Source organism: Cololabis saira, chromosome 12 (assembly GCF_033807715.1).
Source record: "Cololabis saira isolate AMF1-May2022 chromosome 12, fColSai1.1, whole genome shotgun sequence".
NCBI lineage: Eukaryota > Metazoa > Chordata > Actinopteri > Beloniformes > Belonidae > Cololabis > Cololabis saira.
This window is the reverse complement of record NC_084598.1, coordinates 18,543,209-18,566,940: the sequence shown is the minus strand read 5'-3', so window position 1 is coordinate 18,566,940 and position 23,732 is coordinate 18,543,209. Positions and strand designations below refer to the sequence as shown.

Genomic DNA, 23,732 nt, shown 5'->3' with positions numbered 1-23,732 from the left:
GATGTATGGAAGAAATTGTATTGCCTTGACCTTGTAACACCCATGATGCCCTCAGGTTCTTTGTTGCCTAAATAAAAAAAGAGTATAAAAAAAAGAGAAATAAATTGAGGGTCTAAAACAAGCAACATGTTAACTGACTGTGGTAAAAATTATTTATGTGTTCCTTCGGGAATTACCATAAACTGAGCAGAAGGCAAGGCAAGGCAAATTTATTTATATAGCACAATTCAACACAAGGTAATTCAAAGTGCTTTACATTGACATTAAAAGCGGCAAGACATTAATAACAAATAGGTAAGAATAAGAAAAGAAGTAAAATAAAGAAAATAAGTAAAATAAGTGATAGACACAGGATGGAATACATGGTAAATCTGGCATTTGTCAAATGTAATCCTTTAACACATTGTTGGAGGAAAAAAGAGCTGTCCTGAGGCACTTTTTTTGTGAAAACCTTTCTAGTCACACGACTCCAACCCCTTCTCAAGGCGGATTTATGGTTCCGCGTTACACCGACGCAGAACCTACGGCGTAGGGGGCGCGTTGCCGCGTCCTTTACGCCGTAGGCTACGCCGTCGATTTAACGCTGAACCATAAATCAGCTTTAGTCCACTTGACCGCATTAGAGGACCTGTACCTTTAAGAGCAGACCCCGGCCCCGCCCCCTTGCCGGTGACGTCACCTGAATCCCGGCATGCTCACAGAAAGTCCAATTATTGCTAATGGCGGGTATTCTACAAAACATGGGTATTTTAGGCTATTCTTTGTTAACCGCTTGTATTACTCTGCAGTAAAGCTTGACTAATTAATAACCAGTTATCGTTTTGAATCCTCTTCAGGCAGAAACAGAGCGGAGGACTCAAATAGCAGTGGCACCTGACTTTGTAACTCATCATGTGGCGGCTCTGTGAACTAAAGGCTCACTGAAGTGAGAGGGGAGACGTTTGTTTCATTTTAATTTTAGCTCTGATCTTGCCTTATCTAGTTCACAGAAACGTCCGTTTAACGTCTATAAGTCAGTCGCTGATGCTCAAACAACTTCATGAAACGGAAAAAGATAAACTAGTGGATAAACTTGTCCGTTTGTTGGAGCCTTATTCTCGCTGCTAATAAACCGCGTGGAACAGAAATGAGCATGTTAAAACTGACCGTGTCATTATTATTACTAATATTCGCTGTGCGAGTCGACGGTAACTCGAAACTGAATATTCCTAAAGTGTTGCTGCCTCTTGCAAGAAGTACAAGGATTAACTTCACTCTGGAAACCACTGAAGGCTGTTACCGATGGTGAGTCCAACCCTGACTCGTGCTTGACAGGATGTCATTACATGCAGCAGTGAAGCCACATGGCCAACTACAGTAGGGTTCAGGAAACAAAACCCTGGTTCTATCTCCTCTTTATTAGTGTATTCTGAAGGCACTGAAACATTTAAAGTGGATTAACACATTTCTTTATATATTAGGGGGAATAATCCCCAAAATCCCATTCATTTGCTTTATTGTACATGTTAACTGTAAACTTGATTATTGAGCTTTATTTCGAATATGCATATTAAAAAAGAACAATACAAAAAAGTAAAAAAATAAAGTACAAATATATATATATATATATATATATATATATATATATATATATATATATATATATACACACATATACACATACATATATATACATACATACATATACACATACATATATATATATATATATATATATATATATATACACATACATTCATACACACATATACACATACATACGTGTTTAAACAAAAGACAAGGCAGACCTCGCAGATCCACCAACATATTCGAAAGGGAGTAGGATTGAAGTATATACTTATCAGGTCCTACCCCTAAATCTTATATACATTTTTCCATAGCAAGAGAATCAATGAGCTTACTTATAGAACACAAAAAACATAATATAAGTCTATATATCAACATGAATATTCATCCATTTATCTACATATAACTATATATTCATATATATTAACAGAGATATACCCATACATAAATACTGTATGTATAATATATCTCTATATATCCATATACATACATATAACATGTTTCCATAATATTAATCTATATATCTACACATATTAAATAAATCTATATATATCTACATTTTTATTCGCCACTGTATTTTGACAAAAAAGTTTCTTTATATCTTTTTTTTTTTAACTTGTAACTCATCTCAGAGTATGTTGTTCCATCTTAAATATTCTTTCAATGTACATGATATGAAATGAATTTGTTTTTTTTTGTTAACATTTTTTTTTTTAATTTATGCCAACTTTTGAAAAAAAGGGCAGACAGTCACAGGCACAGATCTATACATTTTGTTGTAGCAGCATGTCCACTATACATTTGAAAATAACAAACGCAAAAAACAGGGGTAAAAATGTATTACAACACTTAGAACAAAACAAAAACATTTTTACAGGACTGTTTCAGAAAATTAGAATATTGTGATAAAGTCCTTTATTTTCTGTAATGCAAAAATGTCATACATTCTGGATTCATTACAAATCAACTGAAATATTGCAAGCCTTTTATTATTTTAATATTGCTGATCATGGCTTACAGTTTAAGAAAACTCAAATATCCTATCTCAAAAAATTTGAATATTCTGGGAATCTTAATCTTAACCTTTAAGCCATAATCAGCAATATTAAAATAATAAAAGGCTTGCAATATTTCAGTTGATTTGTAATAAAAACCAGAATATATGACATTTTTGTTTTTTTAATTGCATTACAGAAAATAAGGAACTTTATCACAATATTCTAATTTTCTGAGACAGTCCTGTATGTACTGTACATCAGGGGTGCCCAATCCTGGTCCTCGAGAGCCCCTATCCAGCATGTTTTAGATGTTTCCCTGCTTAAGCACACCGTGATAAAAGTAGCTGTTTCAACAACAGAACTGTCCAGACCTTTATGACAAGCTAATGATAACGAGTAATTAGAATCAGGTGTGAGTAAGCAGGGAAACATCTAAAACATGCTGGATAGGAGCTCTCGAGGACCAGGATTGGGCACCCCTGCTGTACATATTTATGCTTGTCTGTCTCCTCCTTGACCCACATACACGCTCTCACACAAACACAGATTCACATCCACACGCACACCCTTGCATACACATCCCAATACTAGCAATTAATCAACAAAAACAAAAAGAAAAACCCTTCCAACCCAGTGAGTGATCTGAACCATCCCCTCCCCGTTACCCCCCTTTATAGGCAAGACTTCACAGCTCTGATGGCTTCTTACCAGGATTTTAAGGTCTTTTCTTTTGCTCCAGGAGAGCTCAAGGGTTAAAATATCCACCAGAAGATGCCACCAGTGATCCAGTGATAGAGTATGACTGTTGTTTTGACTTATGGGGGATTGATTTAGATTTTGGTTGATCTTTTCTGTCAGGACTTCCACCAGGCCGGAGGTAGCCAGCATCCAGGCTGTGGATGAAGACAGCAGCAGAGGCTGCTCCCGCCAGGCTGTGCTGCAGGCTCTGTCCACCCAGCCCTCCAGACTCACTAGTATCATTCTAGCTGAAGATGTTGGTAAATACACTAATGCTATTTCAATCAATAGTTATTGGCATGTTTTTTTGTGTTTTTTTTTTCAGGATGTGGATGTATTGAAACACATTGCCAAAGTGTTTGATACCAGTCTCGGACATACCGGCCAATACTGCTGAAAATAAGCATGTCAATGAGTATTTATTTTGCACCATCCAATGCTATGCAATTTTATTAACAGATTTTTTTTTTTATTTAAAAAATAATAATTTTTTTCTGCCAAAAGCCAGAACAGGAAGTTATTTAATACTGCCATAGAGCTTCCTGTTTTGAGTCAATGAAACAATAATTATTGTTTAACTTGTTAATTTATTATTATTATTATTATTATTTTTTTTTTATATAACTTCTATCACATCAGGTATCTATTTCGGCCAATACCCAAAGTCCAGGTATTGGAATCAGTATCAGAAGGACAAAAAAAGGCTAAGGCCCGGAGGCATGTAGTTTATATTTAAAAGGTTTGGTAATCTGGACTCTTGTTGCCTAATTCTCATACGAAGACATCTTAAGTGTGAAAAGATGTTAAAGGAGACCTATTATGGCATCTAATACCTATTTTAAACAGGCCTTGTTTAAAAACAAGCTTTTGATTGTTTTTGCTAAATAAATTAGAAATTCAGCCTCTGAGCCATGTCTTTTGTTTATTTGTTTATTTGCACAACATAAAAAAAACGGTACAAAAGTTTAAATGAACATAAAAGCATGAAAATATGTGCAGGTGAGAAAGGAAGCCCTAAATGGGCTTATTCAAAGTTCTCACCAAGAAAATACATTGTATTGAAATAATAGCAAGAACAAACAAGAACAAGAACTTTATCTTCCCATTCTCTAACCTCATTATCTATGCAGGATTCTGAGTGGGCAGGGAGGCTATGATAATGAGGCACGGTGCTGATTGGCTGCCTGAATGACGCGTAGCAGGGGAGACACAAAGCAAAAAATGGCGGAAGCTCCGGCTAGCGGAGTTGTTGTTGTTGTTCCGGCCAGCGTTAGTTGTGAGAGTGGTTTCACGCATCGGAGGCCAACCTATGTAAATCGCTCCCGTTGTCACGTAACGAAGGGAGCAGAATCTGAACGGCTCGTAGAAGCCACATCACACTAGAGCAAGAGAAAGCAAGAGAAAACTTGTTTTTTGGTAATAGGTCTCCTTTAAATAGCGTGCAGATGGTTTTGTCCTTTTAAAAATATCACAATTTCCTAGCTTTTGTGTTTCTCTTTTGAGCTGTATGAATATATTTTGTTAAGTTGTGATGCAGATGATTTAATGCATGTCACACTAATGGGCGCTTTCAAGTGGTGCAGGTTTTTAGTTGTTTGCGTAGAAGTTTCTTATCGGTATCAATAAAGCACACGTGATGACTTCTTTGAGCTGACGCTCACTGTCACAAATAGTTGGGGTTTATTTTTCAACTACAAGTTCAAAGATATTTTGATGATGACCAACATTGTCAGGCCTCTTCATCCGTGCTTATATAATCTAATATAAAAACCAGAGGAGAATATCTATTAGATCGATTTATCAACATTTTCTTTCAGTTGCACAACGCACTTTTTATAATTCTTCCTACTTTGCTGTTGTGAAATACTTATGACACATGTAGTTCGTTGTTCGACTACTGTTTGTTTAGTAATCAGGAAAATAAGGTACATACATTCTTGCACATCTTAAATGGCACGTTTACACTTAGCCAGGTATTTACAAAAACCGATATTTCCCCATCTACATTTTGAAAAATACCATCATTTACATCAGATCGTTTTCAAAATCTCTTCATTTACATATATCCGCATAAATACACTGTGAAGGGGTGCTATGAGCATACCAAACCTACAGGCGGCAGTGTAACGAGAACCATAAATTCATGCTAGCCAATCGGAATCCTGGAAAAAAACATCAACAAATGACACAAGTAACTACAGTAGCCAAACAAATTGTAAAAACACGTTGCACACATGACGCTGGTGACGTTTCTGTCGCATAATGTGACGTTCTGAAGCCTAAATGTCAGTTTCCTTCTGGTTACAAGCAAGCGTGAAGACTGAGTTTATGCAAATCTCCACTTTGGCTGGAGTTTTCAGAAATGATTGTTTTTGGTGACTTTGAGCTGTGTTTTCGTGTAAACAAACTGCATGAAAACACCACCGTTTTTGTAAACGGGGCCTAAAACAAGGAGTAATCTGTTCAAACCAGTCGCAGACTCTGATTGTGGCCTGATTGACCCCAGCTGTTCTACATTCACTAATATAATCTGTCACTTGTGTAACAGCTCACTTTGCCGACCAGTAAAGCCACAGCATTTGAATGGATTGATAATGTTTTAGCACCTCCTGGGAACAGATGTGTGGCCATAATACAACCCACTTGATTTCCATACGCACTTGGTAAAATGTCCTTTTGTCTGCGATGCCTTTCCCCCACTTCCACAGTCACAGGACAGGTGTTGCGTTGTGATGCCATTGTTGATGTCATCAGTGAAATCCAGGTGGTGTCTACAACCCGAGAACTACATCTGGAAGACTCTCCACTGGCACTCAAGATCCACGCACTGGACTCAGAAGGTGAGATCGCGGCTTTTATATGTGTATGATCATGGTGATTGGAGGCTCTTGGTGTTACCGTCGAGTAGGTTTTCCCTTTAACAACAACACTTATTTTTCTAAATATGTAATTACTCAGTTGCCAACAGCAATGAGTTAATATTGTATTGTTTATTTGTTGCTCTGAAAATTTTTCAGAGTAATAGTTGAGCTGGCTGTAGGCAGTGCTTTCCTTCCCCCGAGGGCTGCCGCTCTGAAGCAGCAGTTTGTTCTGTGCGACTAGCTTCATTTAGGACCGCCACACTTAGTTTAATGAGCTGTAGCTACAGCCTGATTCCTTCTGATGATGGCTCCAGGCTCGGCTGTTTTTGTTTTGTTTACTTTGGCATAAAAGTGCAGTTTAGATTTCTCAGACTATGTTGAAAAAAGGTGACAAATGCCTTTAAAAAAAAAAAAAAAAAAAATCTTTTTTTTTTTTTTAATTTTTACTATTTTTATAGGCAGGAGCTTAGAGGCAATTCTCTGGAGCACTTTTGTACACTTGGGCACGAAGACCCTGTAGCACAGCATCAAAGGTCTATGTAAATAGTCTCATGTAACCTTTCTTTTTTTTTCCTCTAACTGTAGGAAACACATTCAGCACCCTTGCAGGGCTCTGGTTTGACTGGACACTAGTTAAAGATGTAGGTGTGAATGGATACCCTGACTCTTACAGTTCATTACGGTAAGCCCCTCTGTGTTAATACTCCATTCAAGCTCTGTAAGAACATGTTGAATAGACTGCTGTATTCATTTATTTTTAACACGATCCTGCTGTTTGAGCAATACTGTATTTGTATTTTGCCATTTGTTTAATTGGAAATCAGTGATTTTGAAGTCAGATACAAGAGGCTACATTTCATGTCATGTTTAATTTACCTTCAAATGTGTTTCATCCACTGCTTTTTCTCTGCAAGGGTGCTTAAATTTTCAGAGTCCACTTACACTCCTCCTGCATACATATCTGAAATGGAGCGTGTTGGGAAACAGGGTGATATTATTCTTGTGTCAGGATTGAAAACGGGACATGCTAAGTTGAAAGCCAAAATACAAGAGTCACTGTATAAGGTAAGCTGTTAACCGGTGTGTTTAAGTAATGATGTGGTCGTCGTGCATAACATTTTAATAAATGCCATCCATGACTGTAACATGTTCACCTGGAGTATCTATCTGTGATAACTTATCTTCTGAGATACAGATATGAAAATAGCAAAGCATTACATAGTAGCAGTTTCTCAGATATGTTTCACAGCAGCAATAGTTAAGTTGTTCTGTTTTGCCAAAGGCTTTGGAACTTGCATTTTATTTCATTAAACTAAATACATTACCTTTTGTAAAAATCAGTTAATGTTATCAAAAGGTAAATGTGTTGTATGAAACAAGTAACTGATGGCCTTGTGAAGATTACGTTTCTTGCTTTTTTGAAACCCACTTCTTCTTTATGGCGGGAAGCTTAATTTGTGTTTTCTCTGTAACCATGGTACCCATGACCACAGGATGTGGCTGCTGCCGAGGTTAGACTGCTGATTTTAGAGAACATCCTGCTGAGCCCTGCACATGACGTCTACTTGTTGGCGGGAACTTCAATCCGATACAAAGTCCTGAAGATCAGACAGGGCAAGATCACAGGTCTGACTGTTGAGTTTGCTATGAAACTCATGATTTAATCCTGCTTTTTCTCTCATTCCCTCTCCCCCTTCTCTTCTTTTATGATTCACATCACTGTGGTGTAAAAATAGTACCTTGTGTTATTTTTATTTATCTATTTTTACGTATTCTTTTTTTGTGCAGAGCTCTCTATGCCTTGTGATCAGTATGAACTGCACCTGCAGAACAGTGTAGTCGGCCCTAATGGAAACCCAAGTGATGCTGTGGCCAGTCTGGATCAAAGCAGCTGCACAGTTACAGCAGCTCAACTGGGACACATCAATGTGGTACTGGATCATAAGAGTATCCTTCTGGCAAATCATACCTACACTTATGCAGTCATTATCATTTTATACAGTGTCCTGTGCTATAACATTCTGGATTTATAATATTATTATTTTTGTAAATGACCTGCTATGAAAAAGAGAGTTGTGAGTCTTGGTTAATCTTTGAACGCAACATTCCAGTAAAAAGCACCAAATAGCATCGTGTTTGGCCAGACAGAGCAAATAAAATGTAGTGCTGCCGTTGTCTAAAAGTGTGCCTGACCCAGATTTCCTTAGCGGTATCTTTTGAAGGCCTTCGCATGCAAGGAGTGTCTCGCCTGCCCAACAGCACGCTCTATGTTGTTGAACCAGGATACCTCGGTCTGTCTTGCTCCTGTAAAACATAATTACTACGTATGTGACACTGTTGACTGATTTAACTGACCTCTGTTTTCTGTTGAACCTTTTTAAGGTTTTAAAATTCATCCAGGGGACAGCTGGGTTCTTGAAACAGGCAGAGTTTATGATATTCACATTGAAGTGTTTGATAAATCCGGCAACAAAATTTATCCCTCTAATGTAAGTACACCTAAGTAAAATAACTGTTTAGTCAAATGAGTGCTGCTTTTTTTTTCTGCAGATAGAAATCAAATGGTGGCAATTGATTTTTTTTTATTTCTTCTTTTTTCCTAGAATGTCCGTATCAAAACTGTTTTTCCCACGGAGTATTTTGAAATCCGGGAGTCTTCTCTGAATGGATCATATCATCACGTCAGAGCACTCAAACAGGGCTTCAGTCTCATTGATGCCACTCTCAAAGCTGTTGAGGATGAAGTGAGTGTATTTGCAACTTGGACCACTTAAATATTTCAAATTGCTGGAACCTCCTGCACTGATATTATACTTTTAATACAGTGCGGTTGATAATTGCTTGTATCTTTTTATGTTTCAGGGTGGAAGGGTCCATGCACTTGCCAACCCAGTTCACAATGAACAGGATGTTGAGATATACAATCCCATAGTTCTTAGTCCAAGTATTCTCACATTTCCTTGGCAACCCAAAGTTGGAGCCTACCAGTACACAATAAAGGTAATCTATATTCAGACATGGTGTTTGAATGGCTCTGAAAATTTGCTACTCTTTTTTTTTTTTTTTATTCAAGATTCTTTATTTGTCATTGAGCCAGCATCTTGGCACAATGCCATTTAATACCAGTACAACCTGTCCAAAGAGAAGCAAAGTGAAACCCAAACAGCACAGGCCACCTCAGTGAGCGCCGCAGCCTGTGTGTTTATACAGTAGCTCCGTTGCAGTTTCAGTTCTTTAAGCCATAGAACTTGATAGTGACGGAGTGTTATCAGCCCACCTCGGTATATAATATATATATATATATAAGTTCTGGTTCAGTTCCACAGCTGTCATAATAAGTAGGGGTAGTGGGAGTACAGCATAACATCCAGGGGGGATTGAGATTATCCAGCCAGCAAAGGCTGGCTGCATAGCCAAATTCAGATAGAAACAAATTATATTTGGGTCATTTTCCATCTGCCTTAAAGTGTCTCTGGCACATCTTCATGGCGATCTCCAAACAGCCGAATTTGTGGTAAATTTCTGCCACGGCGAGCTTGCAACCTCTCCAAGGTCTTTCCATCCGCCGATGAGTTTGAAAACCGCAGCTAGCCTGCGATTTTGTTCAAAAATCCCATTCAGTTTGTGATTTTGCTCGCATAACGTCTGAGTGTTGATAGCACGACATATTCCATCACACAGGCCAGGCAGCCTTGAAACAGCCAGAATAACTGCCAACGTTTTCCAAATGAGTCAATGTGCCAGGTAACTGCCAGCTCCAAAAAGCAGAAATCCTGTTATCAGAAATCCAATTATGTAGACATCTTCAACATCCTCGATAGACACACAATCCCCCTCTTGATCCCGTCGGGCAAGAGGGCTCCCCTTTGCCCTGTCTTCTGGTTGAGAAAATTTGGTCAATTGCGTTGAGAGACCAGCTAATCAGATCCATGGTTTGAAAAATTTTGGAGGACATGAAAAGAGAGGCTCCAAAATAGACAAGACAGAGTGCAACAGCAAGGTAGATGGGGAGGCTGCAGGAGAAGAAAAGCCTTGCTCTCGGCCTTCACGAGAGAGCAAAAAGATTATTTAACTTTTAGCATTTTTTTTTCATGCTAACAAAAACAACTTTTATTTTTCAGAGGCATTTTCCACATGGGCCGAGCATGAGACCAAAATTGGGTTCTCTTTGTGTTCAATTGACCCTGTTTTTCTGGTGCTCTTCACAGGCGACAGGTGGGAGTGGAAATTTCAGTTGGACGTCTTCCAGCACAGCTGTCGCCACGGTGACTGTGAAAGGAGTGATGACCACAGTCAGTGACATTGGTGTCAGCATAATTTATGCTCACGACCTCCGTAATCCATTACACTTTGGTCAAATGAAGGTAGGTTGATATGGAAAGCTATCATGTCGTTAAATTAGAAGGGCAGTTGAAGAGCAGGCCCTCAGATCCGTTTCAGTCTTGAAAAAAGTCACATGGGCTCATCTTGCTGACAGACAATAGACAAATGAACAAAACTGAAAAACAACACATCTGTTTTCTGAATACACTTACATTATTATCAATGGATTAAGACTATCAAAAATCAGTACCTTTCTGGTACCACTTTGCTTCAGTACTAAGGCGTGTAAATATAGTACAAAAAACTACATGTCGGTTAATTTGTTGTAGCAACACCAAACTGTCCTGTTTAACAGTCAGGGAAGCGCTACCGTCACACCTCTCCAATCATCCAAGACGAATCAGCACAAGTTTCAAACAGGACTCTGGGAGACTTGTTTGTAAGCTCCAGTGCTGTCTGTAGTGTAGAGAATTGATTTATGAAGCACTGTCATCACCTGCTCTGTTGGGTGATTGCATAAACTCACTCCAGTGTGGTGTATGTCTCTGTGTCATGGTGGTGGACTTGGCCATGATGGAAGCACATGGTTGCTCCATCGAGGGTCTAGCCTGGACGCCTGGCTGGTTCCCAGCTGCCCGTCTGGTTTCATGTGTAGATACTGTGTAAATAACCGGTGTCAACCATGGCAACGCAAAGACGAAAACAGAGTTGTTTTCTTTCTTGGTTTTGAACGTCTTGAGTGAAACCCAGATTGGGATCTTTTAATTTTTTTTCTTTTTCAACCTTTCTGGCTTGAACTGTACTTTCCATAAACTGAACTATAAGAAGTGGTTCCAAAGGGGAACCTGGATGAGTTTGTTTGGCCTCTGTGAGGCTTTGGGGTTTTGTTTTGTTGAAGGAAAAATGAAAACAATGCTTTCAAATTAGTTTTTGTGTGTTCAGAAGGTGAGGATTTCAGTTTCTTGAGTTGCATGTGTTGTTGCCAGTTTAGAAATAAGATATTTTAGATGTTCTATGTAAGAAGCGAGTCCTGACTGGCGCCTGAACTCAATACAAACCCATCACATCCTGAACAGAACCAGGTAGGAAGATGCACTTAGGCTGTGTTTGCAGTGTCTACTCGCTCTCTCCTTCCCTAGTTTCTGTTCTCTCCATTCATAACTTAAACAAGTTAAACCTCTTGATTGTGGTTTAACTCAAGTTAAACCACATTCTTTGATTTGCTTATCTTCTGGAAACACTCTGTTGTTATCGTCTCATGTAGCTTACCGGATGGTGACTGGATTTTTATCAGTTAAGTAGTTAAAGTGCTAACTGATAAACTAAAGTACATTCAGGAATTGGTATTGAAAATAATGTTTCAGTATTGGAAAAAAAGTGTTACCCAGCGCTATAAGGGATTTTGATTTATAAGTGCATTTTACATCAAAATCTTTAAAAACAGAATATTTGTATCTTGGCCCCAGTTTAGTTAAACTTGAATGACATTCATTTATAGTTTTTATAAATGTACCAATATGGTGCATGTTCTCCCTATGTCTTCAAGTGTATTCTCCAGGTACTTCTGCTTTGACAATGAAAGAAACAAATGATTTCCAAGGTCCATCTTTGCTAATCTTGAAAAATTGTGAAATTGTTGAATATACTGTTTGTTTAACCACAAAAGTAATGGTACAAAGTGTGATAATTTCTCTGCATTTACCAGAGACTCTTTGCATCTTTGATCTTGTGTTCTAGGTGTATGTTGTTGAGCCTGTTGCCATGGACTTTAGTCCTTGCCCAGTAGAGGCCAGGGTCGGTTCGGTTCTGGATCTGCCCCTCAGGATTTTCGGCTTATTGGAAGAGTTGGAGAATGAGCGGGTCATGTTGAGCGACTGCTCCCACTTTGATCTGCTGGTCGAGGAGGAGCACCAAGATGTCTTTGAATTGCTGGATGGTGAGTTTTATTACAGGTTTTTATAGAATAAGAAGGACTGTATGAATATGTGTAAGCACTGGGGAATGAGAAAAGCTTTGGAAAGTGATTTGTTTTACAAAGCTGATGTTAAAAGTGGAATTGAATACTGAATGAAACATGGGTAAGTTTATGTTGTAAAGTGATGAGAATATGAGCTGTTTGGAAGGGGAGGGAAGGACTTGCACAAGTATGTAATATTTATGGATAGTTTGAAAATTATGATAAATATATTTGAGTACAACATTCAGATGCAATGTAAAACTCCCTCCTGTCAAAATGTGACGTATAATTAATTACTGATGTAACCCCCAAAAAAGCATCTTTGTTTGACCCCCCCCCCCCATTTATTCTAGTCATCCACCAAAGAAATTCAGTGGGGAAGATTCTATATTTCACTTACTGTGCTTGATGAACAGTCTGGTGCAGTTTTTCTCTTTTTTTCCTCTTCTCTCTCTCTTTTTTTTTTGAGATGTATCTTAATTATTTATAGATTTCAGATTGTCTTCTACATTTATCTCTTTGGAAATTCAAACTTTTTGCAAGATGTATTGTTTCATTTTGGGTTTTTCTATTATTAATTAGAAATGTGTGCTTGGAAGAATAATGAGATGTCTGCAGCACAATGTGGCTTGAGATGGGAAGATAAATGAGGGTGCCTTGGAACAACTGTTTATTTTTTTGACTTTTATGTCGTCATATTGAATTATACCGTACACTTTGGCTTGGTCCACCCCTGTTCCCTCCTCGTCCAGGGAGGCTGGATCCAGGCCAAGAACACTGCAGTGGAGTGAGAGCCAAGGCTCTTGCTCCCGGCTACACCGTTCTCACGGTCAGCTACACTCATGGCAACGTTCACCTAAGTGCCAAGATCACCATTGCCGCCTACCTTCCTCTCAGAGTGAGTCTTTAGTTGTCATCCTTTGAGGAATTTTCTTTGAGCATGATGTTTTTGCCTGTATACATAATGATTTTTATTTAAAGACTTAAAGTACTAATCTCTCTTTTTTTTCTGTAGTAGATGTGTTATATACTAACGTTTATATTGATATGCAAATATTCTTTTGAAAAACGGAATGTGCAATGTTAATTCATTTTGATCACGATTAGCTTTTTTTGCCCCCATTAGTACGGGATTAAAATGGTCTGGAGACCTGTGGTGATTTGTAATAATCATGAAGGATCTGTGATTTTTAAATCAAATTACCGACCATATTTCACCAAACACGAAGTCATGAGAGAATTTGAATCCTGTCCGAATGCATGTGTCAGTCAGTGAGTTGCAGATGGAAATCTTTATTTAAAAAAAAACCTCAGAAAACCATGTTACCTTTTCTGCTTCTTTCCCGGCGTAATTTTGGTTTGTGAAACAAGACGTCCAAATCAGCAAAATAATGACGATGAGACTATGATTCATATGGCAGCATCACGCAGTTAAAAACATTTATTTATTCAAGGGGGAAACTTTTCTGACAGTGCAAAACCTTTAGGGCTTCAATGAAAACTACATTTACTGTTACCATGGCAACTTAAAACAGACTGATGCGCCCTTTTCCGATTTTGTCACTTAGTGTTGTTACTGAAATATAACTCTCGAGTGTCTGATGAGATGCTTTTAACTCAATATTCAAATATAATGTTAAATAAAAGGTAATGTTCAGCAGTCCTGAGCAACTACATTCACGTTATTAACACAGTAACATGTTGTGTAATGAATAATTTTTTAGGCAATGCATTTTTAATCATGGTCCTGAGTAGTATTCTTCACTTGTTTTGCCCTGGCAGCTAGAGGTTGACCCAATTTTGTCTTTGTTGTTTAGTGCTTCGTACTTCAGCTTAACTTTTCACCAGCTATGTCCTATCACCAGTAAAATGACCAAGAATGTAAATTGGAATATAAACGAATGGGTTTCTTTACATTCAAGTTTATTTTAAAAATTACCCTTTTTTTTTTTTTAAAACCTCCTGCTTCCAAATTAATTGTCTGCTTGATATTTCACTTGCTTACAGTCTTTTTTTTTTTTTTTTACATTTCTGACCATGATAGTACTTGACATTATTTACAGAATCTCTTTCTGAATGTCTAACTGTAAATGTCAAAACCTGTAAATAACATATTTTTCTTTGCAGGCAGTTGATCCTGTATCTGTTGCTGTGGTTACTCTGGGATCATCTAAAGACATGTTATTTGAGGGTGGCCCACAGCCATGGATTTTAGAGCCCTCAAAGTTCTTCTGCAATTCCAGAGCTGAGGATGAGTCTAGCATGAGTCTTGCACTGATTACTTCCTCATCTCACAACTATAATCAGCACTGGGTCAGAGCAACCTGCAAGGCCCTGGGAGAGCAGGTCAGGCGCAATTACAATCAAACTGTCATCTTTTTTTTTTTTGTTTTCCTAAGTGTATCTTCATTTTGTTTTATTGTGTTTCTCTTCAGGTGCTGGAGGTGACAGTGGGGAACAAGGCCAGTGTGACCAATCCTTACCCTGCCATTGAACCAGCTGTGGTCAAGTTTGTGTGTGCTCCTCCATCACGCCTCACTCTCATCCCAGTTTATTCCAGTCCACAGCTGGACCTGACCTGTCCACTGCTCCAGCAGAACAAACAAGTGGTATGTGTGTGTCAACCGACTTTCATTTTTACCTTCTTTGAGATGTAACAATTTACAATTTTTCTGCTAGAAAGATAATGACTTGATGCTTTGGAAGTTAAGTATTTGGACTCAGGACTCAAAGAATGTTTGTCTGATTTTCAGGTACCCGTATCAAATTACCGTAACCCCATCTTGAATTTGGCTGCTTTTGATGATCAAGGAAGGAAGTTTGACAACTTCAGTTCACTAAACATGTTGTGGGAATCATCAAAGAGTTTACTGGCCAGTATTGAACCCACTATGCCAATGGAGCTTCAGCTGCACGAGGATGGCAACAAACAGATGAAGCTTCATGGTAAAAAGGACTAGATTTCTTTTTTTAATTAGAAGGGCTTCATTTCCTTTACTAATTGAGTTGTAAATGCTGAATGAGAGCTGAACTCTGCTCAGACAGTGCAAGGCAACACTTGTGCTGCCATTACAGTGTATATGGTGTTCCTACTTAACCAAGTGAGCTATCTGGCAGCCCAGCCAGCATACAGAAACAAAATACACAATGACACATTTAAGGTACATTAGCAACACATTATGGTGAAGAACAGTGTACTAGATTTAAAGAACCAAAAGTAAGAGGTAGAATCTGCATAAAGATCCATAAACTGCATTAACAGTTTTTCCAGTATAGAATAAATTGTATTAAATCATATGAGCGCTAAAAGAGCGCATTAGCACCGCCCAATGGTCATAAATATGTACTGATTTTTCTATTCATTTCCTATGGGAAAATATTCATTAAAAAAGGTATGTATTTTTAAAATATACTAAAACTGTTGAAATAGCACATGCCATGCAATAGTGGTTACATGGCAAGAATAAAACAGAATTGTAGTGTAGTTTGAGTTGCAAACTTGTCATTAAAGTTGCAAATTTAAAGGACAGAAATCTTTAAACGACTAAAGGAACAATCTAACCGCGTATCATCAGTATTTATTTTTCTTCATGAACAATATTTGACAAGGTGTTTTGTAACTGTTTGATTCTTAAAAATCTTATTAAAAAGAAATTAAAAATGATTGATGTCTACATCAGGACGTCAGACGGTTCTTGTCCATCAACAGACGGGCGTCGTTGCAGTTACTGTGACAGCTGTTGGATACCAGGGTTCACATCTGGCAGCCGCCAAAGTTCTCCGTCCAGTAAGTAAAAATGATTTTCTAAACTGCCAAGTTGTATCAAACCACTTTTCACCTTTTATAAAGTTGAAGCAGCACAATTAACTATTGTTTGAAATATCTATAATTTTTCTGACATATTAATTGATTTCTTTTTTAATAACCGTAATTTCCAGACTATTTAGCGCACCTGAATGTAAGCCGAACCCACTAATTTTAAAAAGAAAAGAGATTTTGTACATATAGATGCAGCACTTATCTATAAGCTGCAGGGCTACGAGGCTAAATGTATAGGTGGCATGAAGCTCGTTAGCGTAAAAATCCATAAATTAGCCGCATCGTTGTTAAAGTCGCAGGGTTCAAAGCGTCTGAAAAAAGTAGCAGCTTATTATCTGGAAAGTGTGGTTATTTTTTTTAAATGTTTTTCATGATCTGTAAATGTTTCTTTCACTTTCTACTCTCAGGTCAGTTATTTTGACCAAACATCTTCTCTTTGAATATTTAGTCCTTTTAAAGTGAACATGATGGGAGTAACTTTCTGTGATTGACTGTGTCTGAAATGACTAACGACTCAAAAACCTTGACACACCACAACCATAGCACTTTGTCTTTGGCTGCTAAAGTCTAAATACAAATATATGCTGCTCAATGAAAGACATTTTCACATCGCATGTCTGTTATCACTTGTCAGAATGTCATTTTTCTCCCCATTTATGTCCACCTAATTTCACATCTGTCTGCACATGCTGTACCTCGAAAGGGGCTAGCACGAAATAAATTGTCGCTTTGGGTGGGAGCGTCTTATGCATTTTAATGCATTTATAGCTTTGAATTGATGCTCAAATTATACTTTTTTTTTTTTAGATTAAAGATGTTTTATACTAGACTAGGAACTGCACATGATTTGCATTTTAAGGGTCTCCTATTAGGTGTTCTTTAATACATTTTTTTTCACCTTGCTTTTCATCCTATTTTCTGTTTAAAATGAGTGTGTGTGTGTGTAGTGCGTTCGTATTGTCTGTTGGTAAAATGAAACTGATGGCACTAACATTGATGGCATCTTTCCTACTGTCCTGGCCAGTATGCAACTTTGACACCAGTCTCAGCGACACTGGATCTTCTGTTAGTTGAAGATGTGACTGTTTCTCCTGGATCATTGACCATATACAACCACCCAGATGTGCGGGTAAGAGACTGTGATTGTATCACCCATTTTCTCTTGCAGCTTTGAGCATGGACATGTGGATGCAACGCTGATGCTGTTTATAAGAAAGACTCTATTTCTGAGGCAACTTAGCTCCTGCAATCACACTGCAGATATATATATATATATATATATATATATATATATATACACATACATATAAATACATTTTTTTTATTTTCTTTTGGTTAATTCTAATTACCGTAATTAAATGTCATTAATCATGCAGTAAGTCAATCATCATGTTATCAATCAAACATAGAGGAAACCAGCCTCCAGTCTAATGTAGGATCAGTGTTGGAGTTGTGGGGGTTAAATAACTGTGAAAAAGGATTTTAAAAAGCAAGCCTGGTCAGGAATGTACTTTTGTCTTAACTTGCAGGATCGCCTGTCAGAAAACATGATGATTTTCCAAGTCCTAAAAAAGTTTGTCATATGATTTCACATTGTGGTAAGGCATTGAATTTACTTTGTTTGTGTTCTAGGGTAATCTGACCTTGCGAGAGGGCTCCGGGCACTTTTTTGTCAATACCAGTATGAAAGGGGTTGCAGGTGTGGTTTTCCAGAAGATCGAAGGCACAGCTCAGGTAAGAAGGAACATCAATGAAGTTTTGTTCAGAATGACCTCAGAGCAATACACAGTTTTATGATAGATTATATTGTATAGTATATAATTATGAATAAACACTCATTTTATCAGTAAGATAATACACGTTCTCACTTAGTGATAGCATAAAAAACGAGATTTTGCTGTGTCCAGGTCTCTCCTCTTCATCCAGGCACAGTGAAGGTGATGGTTCACGACCTTTGCCTGGCTTTTCCAGTCCCTGCCAAAGCCACAGTTCATGTTTCTGACATCCTGGAAGTTTATGTGAGAGTTGTAGACAAGGTCAGTTTACATAATTATTCTCTTCCTTTTTTTTTTTAGTCTGGAGATCATACAATCCTGAGATCTCTACTTTCAGTAAATGCTAACCTGTCATGAATAAGCTTGTCAGGTGACCCGAAGATGTCTGAAAGGATGTAATTCATCTTGATTACAGGTGGAGATTGGCAAATCTGTGAGAGCTTATGTCAGAGTCTTGGATGATAATAAGAGGCCTTTTTCGGCAAGTTATTTCAAGTTTATGAATCTTAAAGTGAAGGCAGCTTCTGCAATAGTGTCTCTCAGGTAAGTAGCATAAAATATGTTGTTTAGCTTAAGAGTATAAGAATATTGAAGTCTCTAATTTTGAAATGGTTCCTCTGCAGGCCATTAGCAGAGTCCACAGAAAATGATACTGCTGTTTTCCTGGTGAAAGGAGCCTCTATAGGCCAGACCACTCTGTCAGCCGTCATCATTGATAAAAATGGGAGAAAAATTGCTTCAGCTCCTCAGCAAATTGAGGTATAATTTAGTCTTTCTGTCTCTCTTTTTTTTTTTTTTTTTTTTTGTATTAGTTGGTCACGTTTTACAAAGAATTTTTATTTTATTTTGTAGGTATTTCCACCATTCAAACTCATCCCAAGGAAAATGACTCTGTTAATTGGTGCAATGATGCAGGTATGTGTATTAATAGGCTTATTAATTAATTTCCACTCATGGATTAGTAAAGTATTTTGAACTGAATTGAATTTCTTAAGCTCGGATTGTGTCTAGAAACAGGTGGTTGCTGTTCATTTTGTCAAAGGAGTTGATTTTGTCCTTAATTTATTTCCCAGAGGAAATTTTTCTAGAAGTTGGCTTATCTCTAATCGCTCTTGATGTACAGTAAACATTCAGGTCACCTGTTTGCCTCTAATCAGAAATCATTTACCATCCAGTCAACTATATATTACAATTGCTCAACAATAAACTTAGTCATTAGATAACAAACATTGTACATTATTTGTTTCAATCTCCCGTTGTAGAATCTGAACATTTTGAATTAACGACAATGTTTGCTTTCACGTAAATATAATCAAATCCCTCATTGATGACTGTTGTTGTAGGAATGATAGTCAGTCCCCTCCCTTTCTATTTCAAACTATTTATTCTTTTCTTTCTCACCATTGTATACAGATCACTTCTGAGGGTGGCCCTCAACCTCAGTCCAATATCCTTTTCTCTATTTCTGATGAGAAAATAGCTTTTGTTAATGCCATGGGCCATGTCAGGGGTCTCTCCGTTGGTAATATTACAGTGATGGGACTGGTGCAGGCGGTTGATGCGGAATCTGGGAAACTAGTTGTCATATCTCAGGTAAATGTATATCTGTTGCGTTAACCAATCTGTTGATCTTTTATCTCTTGCAAATGAAAATCTAATTCTTTTATATATTCAGGATCAAGTAGAAGTTGAGGTTGTGGTTCTGACAGCCATTCGAATCAGAGCTCCGGTGACAAGGATGAAGACAGGAGCAGAGGTAGGAATATTGTATCTGAAGTAACTTTACTGTTTACACTAGACCTTTTTAATGTCACAAAAATACCGATTGTATCCTCCACAGATATGGTATGGACTGCTATCTTCACTAATGGTCTTGATTAATCTTTTATCTTCTAGATGCCTGTGTATGTGATGGGGCTGACCAACAGTCAGACACCCTTCTCCTTTGGCAGCGTTCAACCGAGTCTCAGCTTTCACTGGTCCATCACCAAAAGAGACATTCTGGATATCAGACCTCGTCACACTGAGGTATCCTGTCTTTTTTCATTAACACCTTCTAGGGACCAAATACAGGTTTGAATTTGGTGGTTAAAGGAGCATGAGGCTCCTTTTTAAGAAATGAGACTCTATAGCGCCACCCTTCACCACGACGGCCGTCGGGGGTACTGCAGCCAACAGCGAAGCCGGCACGGGAGAACGGGGAGAACGCGCATGCAGCGTCATGTGACGTCACATCCGCAGGACAGCGCGGGAAATTCGGGACCGAATTGCAGCACATTTTGCAGCACACAGCCTGTTCAAGGCAACAGAGAGATACACTAGAGGGCTCATTCTTTTTGGTTTGGAACGCTTCATCTGACATTATTACTAGAAAACTTAAAACGTATACGAATTTTTTTCATAAATCCTGCCTCAATCCTGCCTCATGCTCCTTTAAATAAACTGGGAGCCCTGTTGTATGTCTCGCTAACTACGTAGCACCACTTTTCCGTATGAAGCTGAGAGCAAACATGTAAACTCATTTCACTTCTTTCTTTTGACAAATTAGCAACTGTGTGTTTCTAGTACTGAATGATCTGTATTGTTGGTTGTTTCACTTAATCTATGATCCTTTAGTCAGATTTACTTTTCCATTACAAGGTGTTTTTTAAACCAGCATTTGTTTTCTCTGCTTTGTGGTTAATCTCTCCCTTGTCCCTGATTTCTCATCACTTCTGCCTTTTTTATCTTTATTAGCTGCTGCTATTTTTGCCTTTCTCATAATGGTCCATGTCTTTTGTAGACGAACATTGAACTACAGTCAGAGCACAACTTTGGCATGAGGGTGACTGGAAAAGCCAGAGGCCGGACAGGGCTTAAGGTGGTTCTCCGAGTTTCTGACCCTACATCACAGCAGTTACAGAGAAATCAACAGGAGCTGAGCGATGAAATCCAGATCCAGGTAGGACGCCGTTTTTACAGCTCTCTTCATGGAGATTAGATTAGATTCAACTTTATTATCATTGCACATGTTAAGGTTCGGGGCAACAGAATGCAGTTAGCATCTAACCGGAAGTGCTTCTGCAGTGAAATAAACACAATGTACAGCATATACACATATATATATATAAATATGTATGTAAACAGTGCAGATTAATAAATACTGTTGTTATAAGGTGCAGGTCAGACATGAATGAGTGATGATATATATTATAAACAGATTATAAACAGATGAGATGTGATTATATGATTTACAACAGATTTGAGTTACAGTATGTACATGGGTGATTGAAGCATTCAATAGAGATGCACCGATTGACTGGCCAGAAATAGGAATTTGCTGATCTGATTTATAAATTGATTTATTGCTTTACATGAATTTATCCGAAGTGTATTGGAGAGATATTGGTATTGGATGAAGTCAGTTTAAAGCCTGTTATATTACTATAATAATAAATGGTAGTAGTAAAGATATACAAAGCAGCAAATAACTATATAACTACTATTATTACGAATTGTACAATGACAAATAATAAAAAACAACCATGATGCAAAAAAACAAAACTGCTGCACTTTTGAGTATTACATTTTTTTTTTTTTTTCCCCAAAAATCAGAACTGGCCAAATCAGCATCGGCAGGTTGCGCTCACTAAAAAAAATTTAAAAAAGTAATCGGAATAGGCCAAGACAATTTCAATTGGTGCATCTCTAATCTTTAAAAATAAATAAATTCAGCAAACATATATTGTAAATATTTTACATGCAAATATTTTATAAAGACCCTTTGTGTGGGCTACCCATGCTACTGTTTCATGAAGGGGAAAACGCTGACTTTTAAGGCAGCGTAGTACTGAATCCGCTGAGCTATGAATTATCTCAAGTTGTTCACTTTGCAAAGCGATAACACTGCAGATTAGTTTGAGCTGCACGGATCTAACTTCAGACTATATTAGACCAAGGCATGTCACTTGTACAAAAACATCAAAGAAGGATAATTGTTTGAACATTCTGCTTTGATCAAGGTCTATGATAAGCTGCACATGCATAATCCTCAAGTAGAAGCTGAGGAGTTATTGATGGCTCCAAATTCAGCCCTCAAACTCCAAACTAACAGGTGAGTTGTATATTAAGCTCAATGTAATGCAACATTATCAATCTGAAAAGTGAAATTATATTGTTGCTGTAGAAAGTAAGTAAGTCAGCATAACAAAGTCACTCTAAGTCATTGCAATAAGTTATGCCCTTTTCCAGGAATTATTTCCTGTTCCGGTTTGTATTGCAGCAAAGCTTGTAAAAGCCTGGTCATGCTGTCATGAGCTGTGTTCACACAGGGATCACGCTATTAAAATGTATTGGAGAGTCCCTCTTATTCTGTCTCTATTCTCAAGCTGTGTATTCAAAGAAATCCCAGGAAGGTGCAATATTCCTTCCCCCGTGTAAGCTTTCACAAAGCATTATGTATCCTAAGCATTCTGCAATCTGAAGACGGAGCCTTTCCTATACTTCACGGTCCACAGTGCCTAAGAAGTCACCAATGTCCCTAATCACCGACTGCTTTATTCAGTCAGCACTGAATAAAACACAGCACTGAAAAAGAGCAATAAAAATGTAAAGTTTCTACCTGGATGTTCCCGTGGGGCGACACACAGCTGCGCTGGCCTCAGTTTCTCCGTCTCTGATGGAGTTTGCGATGTTATTGCAGCTGGAAGAGGGAGCTCCAGCGGGAGGGAGATGCCAGCCAGGCTTCGGCTGGTGGACAGTTCTCCAGGGTTAGAAGCATCACAGCAGGTTTTGCTGAATAACTTGTACTCCAAGTCGCGTGACGAGGTTGGAAATTAACTTTTTTTTTTTTTTTTTGCCTGAGGGTTGGTGGTTGCGTCACATCCTTCTCGTGACAGACTGATTTCATCCTCTGCATGGGGTTCGCAGCCGTCCTCACATCCCTGTTATGCCTTTCCTTTAATGCTAATTCACAAAGCACTCATTTCGCTCCCATTACAGCTCAGTTACTACCTTCCCAGGAGGTAAATTGGCAGAACGAAAGGTTAGGGGGTTCCAGCACCTGTGGCCTTCACACAGCGAACCAGGGCAGAAAAACGTGCTGCATGAGTGGAAGGGACTGGCTGTGTGAGTGGGGGCAACTGTGTTGTCTGCAGGATGTTTGGATTCGTACATTTTATCTTACAAAATGTACAGAATCGCGAATTATGTAGACATGGAACACCCATAAGATGTATGTATTACATATATCATTACCAACATAATTTGTTTTGAACTTAAATGTTGTGTGTGTGAAAATGGGGGCATTCAGACAGGTGTGACATAATAGGTGTGTATATATAATGTATTCTAAATGTAAAACAAAATACAACAGTATATGTATACATCACTCATTAACTGATGTGGTTGTTTGTTTGACAGAGATGGTGTGGGTGCTCTCTCCTACCGAATTCTTGATTGCCCTGACCAGACTGTTATTGCTGAAGTTGATGATAAGGGCCTGCTCTCCTCTGGATCTCTCACTGGCGTCTCGTCTCTGCTCATCACATCACAAGAGACCTTTGGTGTCAATCAAACCCTCATCCTCACTGTAAAGGTCTGTTTATAAGCCACTGCATGAAAAGTGTTTGAAATTTTGTCTTCAAAACCAGTTTCATCTGAATAATGATAGGTAGGCCTGTGTACTGCCCTCCTACAGAAAGCTTTGTATGTCTG

General features: G+C 38.2%; 1 protein-coding gene across 1 annotated transcript in view; it reads left to right on the top strand.

Moving 5' to 3' along the window:
• The first annotated feature begins 679 nt into the window (after window positions 1-679).
• The window catches only part of nup210 (nucleoporin 210), a 39,443-nt gene continuing 16,390 nt past the window's right edge, over window positions 680-23,732 (top strand). The window contains exons 1-30 of the mRNA XM_061735832.1: window positions 680-1,284; window positions 3,423-3,562; window positions 6,011-6,142; window positions 6,749-6,845; window positions 7,078-7,228; window positions 7,657-7,789; window positions 7,952-8,110; window positions 8,386-8,454; window positions 8,546-8,652; window positions 8,767-8,907; window positions 9,026-9,163; window positions 10,372-10,527; window positions 12,224-12,422; window positions 13,196-13,341; window positions 14,571-14,789; window positions 14,879-15,052; window positions 15,197-15,389; window positions 16,124-16,230; window positions 17,288-17,392; window positions 17,896-17,997; window positions 18,171-18,299; window positions 18,454-18,581; window positions 18,662-18,797; window positions 18,891-18,953; window positions 19,452-19,631; window positions 19,714-19,794; window positions 19,935-20,066; window positions 20,821-20,979; window positions 22,040-22,131; window positions 23,439-23,613. Coding sequence (XP_061591816.1) covers window positions 1,127-1,284; window positions 3,423-3,562; window positions 6,011-6,142; window positions 6,749-6,845; window positions 7,078-7,228; window positions 7,657-7,789; window positions 7,952-8,110; window positions 8,386-8,454; window positions 8,546-8,652; window positions 8,767-8,907; window positions 9,026-9,163; window positions 10,372-10,527; window positions 12,224-12,422; window positions 13,196-13,341; window positions 14,571-14,789; window positions 14,879-15,052; window positions 15,197-15,389; window positions 16,124-16,230; window positions 17,288-17,392; window positions 17,896-17,997; window positions 18,171-18,299; window positions 18,454-18,581; window positions 18,662-18,797; window positions 18,891-18,953; window positions 19,452-19,631; window positions 19,714-19,794; window positions 19,935-20,066; window positions 20,821-20,979; window positions 22,040-22,131; window positions 23,439-23,613 — 4,101 coding nt within the window. The 5' untranslated portion in view covers window positions 680-1,126. The remainder of the gene's footprint in view (window positions 1,285-3,422; window positions 3,563-6,010; window positions 6,143-6,748; window positions 6,846-7,077; window positions 7,229-7,656; window positions 7,790-7,951; window positions 8,111-8,385; window positions 8,455-8,545; window positions 8,653-8,766; window positions 8,908-9,025; window positions 9,164-10,371; window positions 10,528-12,223; window positions 12,423-13,195; window positions 13,342-14,570; window positions 14,790-14,878; window positions 15,053-15,196; window positions 15,390-16,123; window positions 16,231-17,287; window positions 17,393-17,895; window positions 17,998-18,170; window positions 18,300-18,453; window positions 18,582-18,661; window positions 18,798-18,890; window positions 18,954-19,451; window positions 19,632-19,713; window positions 19,795-19,934; window positions 20,067-20,820; window positions 20,980-22,039; window positions 22,132-23,438; window positions 23,614-23,732) is intronic.